This window comes from Nematolebias whitei, unplaced genomic scaffold (assembly GCF_014905685.2).
Source record: "Nematolebias whitei isolate Nwh7 unplaced genomic scaffold, NemWhi1 Nwh_scaf_694, whole genome shotgun sequence".
NCBI classification, from domain to species: domain Eukaryota; kingdom Metazoa; phylum Chordata; class Actinopteri; order Cyprinodontiformes; family Rivulidae; genus Nematolebias; species Nematolebias whitei.
This window is the reverse complement of record NW_023619239.1, coordinates 4,108-11,401: the sequence shown is the minus strand read 5'-3', so window position 1 is coordinate 11,401 and position 7,294 is coordinate 4,108. Positions and strand designations below refer to the sequence as shown.

Genomic DNA, 7,294 nt, shown 5'->3' with positions numbered 1-7,294 from the left:
CTTTTATCTAACATTTAGCTACTTTAGCTTTTAATTTACCTGGTTTAAAACGAGCATTTTGCTTTTTTACCTTTTAGCCAGTGTTTTGCTCCTTTTAGTTAGTATTTTAGCTTCATCTACACAGCTTCGGCTGTCTCTGCTCCTGAGTTGAGGCAGAGCTGTGTTTTTATCACCCAGATGAGAGAAGATGACAGGGTGGCGATCCACGAGGCTATGGAGCAGCAGACCATCTCCATTGCTAAGGTATGTAAAGAAAACCACCGCTGCGGCACTTGTGAGGCGGTTACCATGGTAACTAACATCCGGGCTCCTCTCAGGCGGGCATCACCACCACCCTGAACTCCCGCTGCTCCGTGCTGGCCGCCGCCAACTCTGTGTTCGGTCGCTGGGACGACACGAAGGGAGAGGACAACATCGACTTCATGCCCACCATCTTGTCCCGCTTCGACATGATCTTCATCATCAAAGACCAGCACGACCAGCAGAGAGACATGGTGAGGCGGCTGGAGGGCTCAGCTCATCAGCCCAGCAGGTGATACTGGCACCAAGTCTAATGTGTGAATTATTTTCCAAAGACGCTGGCTCGGCACGTGATGAACGTCCACCTGAGCGCTCAGACGCAGACCGAGGGCGTGGAGGGCGAGATTCCACTGGCGACGTTTAAGAAGTACATCGCCTACGCCAGAATGTGAGTCCACCCCGGGGAGCTTGTAGCTTCTTTGAGGTCCACTGTCGGGCGCTTGGTGGTTCAAATCTTTGCCATGTTGTGCGCTCACAGGAAGTGCGGCCCTCGGCTGTCTGCGGCAGCTGCTGAGAAGCTGAAAAACAGATATGTGGTGATGAGGAGCGGCGCGCGGGAGCACGAGCGGGAGTCCGACAAACGCCCCTCCATCCCCATCACGGTCCGGTACGTCCAGCTGCTACAGTTTCACAACGATAGAAATAAAAGTGTTTATGAAGCATTCACACTTTTATGATCCATTCGTCTTCTGTATGTTTTTCAGCGTCTTTCTCGTTCCACAATTTTTTTGTTATTTCAACAAATCATAAATCAAAATGTTCAGCTCTTTCAGGACAAACCTGCTCTGACTTTTGGTGTTGGTGCAACTTTAGCTTTTTGAAATATTTAGCCTTTTGTGACTTTTTTTTTCTCATTGCAAATGAACTGAGCTCATTTTACATCCTTCAAATCTTTAGATGCGTTTACAACATTTTACTGCTCCTTTCACATTTTCTTCTGCTTCAGCTTGTTTCAGCTTCCTTCTGCAAATTTAGTTTTTTAAGCTACTTTCAGCAGTTTATTCAGCTGTTTTGTAATCCTTTTCAGATTCTTTTTAAACACATTTTTGTGCTTCTTCCAATTCTTTCCGCTAATTTCAGCTTGTTAAACTCCTTTCAGCTTATTTTTAAAAGTTTCAGCTTTTTCTGCTATTTCAGCTATTTAGCTGTTTTTATGCTAACTTAGCTATTTTGGCTAATTCCACAACTTTTTTGCTCTCCAACTTTTTTCAGCCTAATTCAGCTAAAATGTGTTCTCTCTATTTCATTCTGGTAATCTAAGCTTCTTTCTGCTTTTTCAGCTACTCCTCAGCTATTCTTTGCTAATTTCAGCTTATTTAGCTAATTTACTGATTTTTGTGCTAATTTCTGCTTCTTTAAACCAAATTCAGCAAATGTGTTCTGTTTTCTTCTGCTACTTTAGGCTTGTTCTTCCATTTCAGTTAGATTTTAGCTGTTTTTCAGCAATAAGCACTGCATTTTTGCAGGAAATGCAGTTTCTCTAGTTTTGTTTTACTCCACATACATTCCACAGCGTTTAGTAATTTTATTTATATTTTTTAAAATCAGGCAGCTGGAGGCCGTCATTCGCATCGCTGAGTCTTTAGCCAAGATGAAGCTGCAGGCTGTGGCCGGAGAGGCGGAGGTGGACGAGGCCCTCAGACTCTTCCAGGTTTCCACGCTGGACGCCGCGCTGTCGGGGAGCCTCACAGGTATGTTTCACAGCGGCACACTGGGGTAGGTTTTATATCCACTGGATATAAAAACAAGCCGTTTTCTTTTTTTCTCACCCATATTGTTTTACAAAGTTCAGCTCATCTCCACTGTTTCCTGCTGCTAACTCTGTCCTAATGTTTCTTCTCAGGAGTGGAGGGCTTCACTTCCCAGGAGGACCAGGAGATGCTCTCTCGTATCGAGAAGCAGCTCAAGAGACGCTTTGCCATTGGCTCCCAGGTGTCGGAGCACAGCATCGTCCAGGACTTCACCAAGCAGGTCAGTGGGAGGACAAACCGGAACTAATGAGGAGCTGCTCGTCCATTTACATAAGAACCCTAAATAATGCCCATCTGGATTATTACGTCCCCTTTTCTGCTTTTTACTAACGCAGATCTAGTGAGCTTTTAAATCTGAGCGATTAACTCCCATTCACATGATTTTTTTTCTTGCCTTTACATTTTCAGAAATATCCAGAGCATGCCATCTACAAAGTCGTCTACCTGATGTTAAGGAGGGGGGAGCTGCAGCACCGCATGCAGAGGAAGGTCCTCTACAGAGTCAAGTAGAGCCAGCTGGGCTCTAATGCATAACCATGTTGTTGTAAATAGTTTAGGTCAGTTTTTGTTGAACTTGAACAGTAAGAGGTGGAGATGAGCTGAATTTTGGCTGATATGTTGGGTTTAATGTGTCTGTTGAGGCGGTAACGATGCTTTGTGTCAACCTAGATGTGTTCTGTCTGTAAGAATAAATAAAAAATAAACCAATAAGACTTTAATTGTGATCATGTCTAAATTTATTCAACATAAATGACAGAGAAGTGAGTTACAGAGCGTATAAACGACGAGCCTTTGTTCTGATTTGAGTCATTTCAGTGTCTAAAGTGCCTTTTTTAGCTTCGTATTGAGGTTAAATGCAGCCGAACTACAAGACGTACATTCCTGCTCCGATGGTGGCCAGTGTGAGGCACAGTCCCACCGTGAACTGCATGATGGGAGAAGCTGGGAGTCTGGAGGTTTGCAGGCTGCGTTCTGATTGGTCCGCAGTTTTGGCGGCGATGCTCAGCATTTTCTGCAAGTCGTCAAAAACCTAAAGGGGCGGGGGAAAAATGAGAGTTACTCAAGTTCTCAGCAGAACCTGCTTGTTTTGCAAGTATGAGTTTCAGATCCTCTGCCGAGTTCAGAGACAGGAAGTTCGTTTTTGTTGCTCGTTCTGGTCACGATTGTTAAAAATATGCCGTCCACATCTTTAGAAAAACAACGTTTAACAAAACAAGGAGTAGTTGATGAGTTTTGCTGTATTTTGTGCAGCGCAGGTGAAATTTACTGTAAAGATTTCCTCTTTGATTTTTATCTCAAACCCAACCCACAGACATCCATTAGAAACGGCCCCCAGAAACCAGTCTGTCACCAGCAGACTGGTTGGTCCACTGTGTACTGCTTGGTGGGGAAACAGTTTGTTAGGGACTTTTCAGACTGATGAAGCCCTCTGGATGGAGAGTGAAACATCTCAACAACAAAGAAACTGTCCGGGTGACCTGACTGAACCCTGTTGGATGTTTTCCCTGGATTATTAGCATGAACCTTCATGTCATGTTAGAAACAGTTCAAAGTTGAAACGGGTCACTGGAAGATTTCAATCTGTTTGTTTTTTAAAGTTTTGCAGTTGATCGTTTACCTCAGTGTGATGTCATGCCAACTTAATTTTTTGCACAACCTTTATTTTTCTTATACAGTTTATTCAAGAGATGGAGGACGTTGTTACTTTCACTCGGTGTGTCTTATTACTGTAGGACGTGGTTTTCACACAAATCCCCTCAGAGTGCAAACATCCAAACTTTTTTTTTAAATTAATTTTGTTAAAATAACTATATACAATAAAAAACAAAATATGTATACAATCAAAAATAAAATGAAAGGCAGCAGAAGAAGAATAAATCTTATCTGCCCCTTTTTGCTCAGAATAAATTCAAACACAAGTAATTTACCAAAAAACGAAGCTAAATAAAAACATCAATTCAAACAAAATTTGTATAGATATACTTTTCCATGTTCCTTTAGAAAATTAACGATCATTGACTTAAAAAATGTTCAAGACTCAAAATCTGTGTCAGACTAACAAAGACTAATGAACCCCTATTGTGAGGACCGACAGGGCAATCTGCATATGTATCTAGCTTAGTTTAGGTTTATAACTTGAACCCCACACTCTGTTCTTTGAGTTAAGAAAGCTCCTCGGATGAAAAGTGAAACGTCTTCAGTTACAAAAAGAAGTCCAGTTGTTTTTGTTTTGAACTTTTTTGAATTTACCGTGTCCTGGACGACTGAGAATCTTCACCAGCGTTTCATTGACTTCCATCTAATCTGAGCTCAGACTTTATAAAACTGGAAGCAAAACTTCCTTTTTAATGTTATATTTCCTACATGAATACTGGAGAGTGTGAGGACTAGACTGTCTGAGGCTTATTTTCTACTCTGTGTTTCTGCCTGTCTTTAATAGTGTTGTCTGGGAGTGGAAGACAGAAGTGTGGTTACCATGGCAGCAGCTTTGACATTTCTTTCAGACACCATATTGGCAGCTCAGATTATTACAAATATATATCCCTCTCTAAGAAGAAAGGAGATGTTTGTAGGACTTTCAGGCTGTCGCTGAGTTTTATTTGCAGCTGTTTTGTGTTCTGCTCACCTGGATGTTCAACTCAAACGCTCCCACGGCCTCCTCCAGCACTGCCGCCTTCTCCGCCTCGGTCAGCTCGATGCTGTTCATCCGGCTCCTGTACAGCTGCTTGAAGCGGTTGGGGCTGCTCACGCCGGGAAACGAGAAGAACGACAGCCCCTCCTTGCTGCTCAGCCCCAGTGATTTCTGGGTAATTTTCCCCAGCACCTGTCCACCTGAGAGGTCGCCGAGGTAGCGAGTGTAGGCGTGGGCCACGAGCAGCTCAGGGTTCTCTCTGCCAATCTGCAAAAGATAAGTAAATAAATAAAATGTGTTCAGCTGCTTTGATTGACGGGTACTTAAAACCAGTTTACCCACCTCCCGTAGTCTCTGCTCATATCTGTGTGTGGCTGCAGGGACAATCACTTTCTTCTTCCAGTCCGAGCCCAAGAAATGCTCCAGGTCTGATCTCAGGGATTCCAGACGGGCGAGCTCCTGAGGGAAGTATATGGGAGCAACAGCTGGATGGGACGCGTTCCTGTCCAGCTCTTCTTCCAGAGCCTTGTAGATGTTATACAGGGAGCACAGCAGGACCTGAGCGGGACACCAGAGGAACGTCTCACTTGGGGACAAATCGTAAGAACAACAGAAGAGACGCGCCCTTTGAGTTGAGTCATGTTACCTTGTACTGTGGCAGCGTGATCTGTCCCTTCTGGTAGCTGAGCATCAGCTGTGTATTTTCCGCCCTGACATGGTTGTCCTTAGTGGCTGCTTTAATCTGCTCGGACAGGTCGCTGAGGGTGCAACACAACTCATCAGGTCCTTACAGAATGCTGATGTCACTGTGAGACGTCCAGGTGTCTTACCTGCCTGCTTCACCCGAGTCGTTTCTCCTGGCGCTCTTCATGTTCTCCATCTGTGCAACTAAAGTCCAACTCTTTCACAAGTTTGTTCAGCGCACTTCATAAATCTACGTTAACAGGTGTGACTCGCGTTCTCAGTCCTGGCTGCACACTGGACGTGGCTCTTCTCTGCGACGTCTCTGCTGTGGTTCTTCAGGTCCCTCTCGTCTCTTTTATAAGGCCCGAGGCTGCAGAGTCAGACGGGAAGTGTGACTGCTGCGTCACGTTCCTCCAGCTGCTGCCACTCCACATGACAGAGCAGATGTGGCAAAGCATGACAAGGCAGAACGCCAAAGCATGACACGACAGTGCTGGGTTTTTAAAGTGAGAAAAGGTTACAAACAGTTAACATCTTACCTGTTGTAGATAACTCTTAACAACCTGAGTTTGGAAAAATGGAGCTTCATTTTGATACAAATGATGAGTTTAATGGATTGTTGCTGTCCAGAAACAACTCTAAGCTACACAAGTTTAAAAACTGCTCATTTAAACAGACATTTGGAGGAAAATAAAGTTTTTGATTAAGTTATATCTTGTTTTTGGAAATGACAGAGTTGTTGTTTAGGTAACATTTTAAAAATAATTATTTATATGCATAATGTCTCACAATATCACAAGACGTTGCATTCAAACTGTGTGTTGTAAATGACTCTCAGCTACTACCACATCATATTTTAGCTCCGCATTTGTAAATCTGACTGAGTTATAGCCATATTTGGATTGGGTAAGATGTGGCGGCCATCTTGAATAAGATGTTGTAGATGCCCATCAGATGATTACAGTAAATTTTCAGACTGAAGGTCAGGGATGAGTCTCCTCTACTACCACACTAAATTTAAGGTCTATAACTGACCCAGGTACAACCTTCTTTAAGGTCAGTTAGCTGGGGCGGCCATCTTGAATTGGACTGATGTCAAACGGCGATCAGCTGCATCTGTACCTCCTTTGATTACTTCATAACAGTTTTATTTAAAGCTGTCAATTGGTTTATATTTATATGTTTTGCTATATATTATATTTTGCTAACAGAAGCGCAGATACTTACACGGGCAAAACCATTGTTTGCTTTGGTGGCAGGTAAAAACACTAATAAAATGATGGGAATACACTTTCAAAACTGTTAAGCTTTACTACTAATCACAGTGATTTTAATGAGGGCAGCAGTGGCTGAGTGGTTAGAACAGTCGTCCTTCAATGCGAGAGCTGGGGGTTCAATTCCACCAGCAGTCACAGGCTTAAGTGTCCCTGGGCAAGACACTGAACCCCTCATTGCTGCCGATGTGTTCCATCAGTGTATGAATGTGATAAAGCTCTGATTAGTCTTTGTATAGATCTAGTAATGAATGGAGAGGACACAGATTGTGTTGTAAAGAGTTTTGAATGTCTTGATAAGACAGAAAGGTGCTATAAGGGCAGTCCATTTACCATAATTTATATTATTTTTAATATTTAACAACACCAATAGTTGTAATATTTTAACTACATTTACATTAAATGTAATATCATATTTGTATAAATATTAATGAATATGATTACTCAAATAAACTCAAGTGGTTAAAATGTAAAACATATTTAAACTTTTATCAGAAACTGTTTACCATTATTTTTTTAATTTAATTTTATTTGTATGCATGTTTGAAACCAGGAACTGTGAGTAAAGTGATAAAAACCAACCTCAAGCTCATTTTAATTCACATGCTTTAAAATGCACAGAAGATAATAAATAAAATGTAATATATATCATG

General features: G+C 42.3%; 2 protein-coding genes across 2 annotated transcripts; one reads left to right on the top strand and one right to left on the bottom strand.

Annotated features, from left to right (window-relative positions):
* The first annotated feature begins 177 nt into the window (after nucleotides 1-177).
* Nucleotides 178-2,681, top strand: LOC119429369 (DNA replication licensing factor mcm5-like). The gene is made up of 7 exons (XM_037697011.1): nucleotides 178-243; nucleotides 318-494; nucleotides 576-688; nucleotides 779-907; nucleotides 1,849-1,991; nucleotides 2,144-2,271; nucleotides 2,460-2,681. The coding sequence occupies exons 1-7, from the start codon at nucleotides 178-180 to the stop codon at nucleotides 2,559-2,561; spliced, it is 858 nt and encodes a 285-aa protein (XP_037552939.1). The 3' UTR covers nucleotides 2,562-2,681.
* A 219-nt stretch (nucleotides 2,682-2,900) lies between these two features.
* Nucleotides 2,901-5,687, bottom strand: LOC119429370 (heme oxygenase-like). The gene is made up of 5 exons (XM_037697012.1): nucleotides 5,514-5,687; nucleotides 5,330-5,441; nucleotides 5,026-5,241; nucleotides 4,678-4,950; nucleotides 2,901-3,081 (listed from the first exon to the last, which is right to left on the bottom strand). The coding sequence occupies exons 1-5, from the start codon at nucleotides 5,561-5,563 to the stop codon at nucleotides 2,917-2,919; spliced, it is 816 nt and encodes a 271-aa protein (XP_037552940.1). The 5' UTR covers nucleotides 5,564-5,687; the 3' UTR covers nucleotides 2,901-2,916.
* Nucleotides 5,688-7,294: the final 1,607 nt, after the last annotated feature.

Bases quoted from the DNA above. Each gene is read 5' to 3' on its own strand.
- LOC119429369 (XM_037697011.1), top strand. From the start codon at position 178: ATGAGAGAAGATGACAGGGTGGCGATCCACGAGGCTATGGAGCAGCAG. The intron at 495-575 runs GTGAGGCGGCTG...TATTTTCCAAAG, and splicing joins ACGACCAGCAGAGAGACATG to ACGCTGGCTCGGCACGTGAT. The intron at 689-778 runs GTGAGTCCACCC...GTGCGCTCACAG, and splicing joins TACATCGCCTACGCCAGAAT to GAAGTGCGGCCCTCGGCTGT.
- LOC119429370 (XM_037697012.1), bottom strand. From the start codon at position 5,563: ATGGAGAACATGAAGAGCGCCAGGAGAAACGACTCGGGTGAAGCAGGC. The intron at 5,242-5,329 runs GTAACATGACTC...TGTCCCGCTCAG, and splicing joins TCACGCTGCCACAGTACAAG to GTCCTGCTGTGCTCCCTGTA. The intron at 4,951-5,025 runs GTGGGTAAACTG...TATCTTTTGCAG, and splicing joins ATGAGCAGAGACTACGGGAG to ATTGGCAGAGAGAACCCTGA.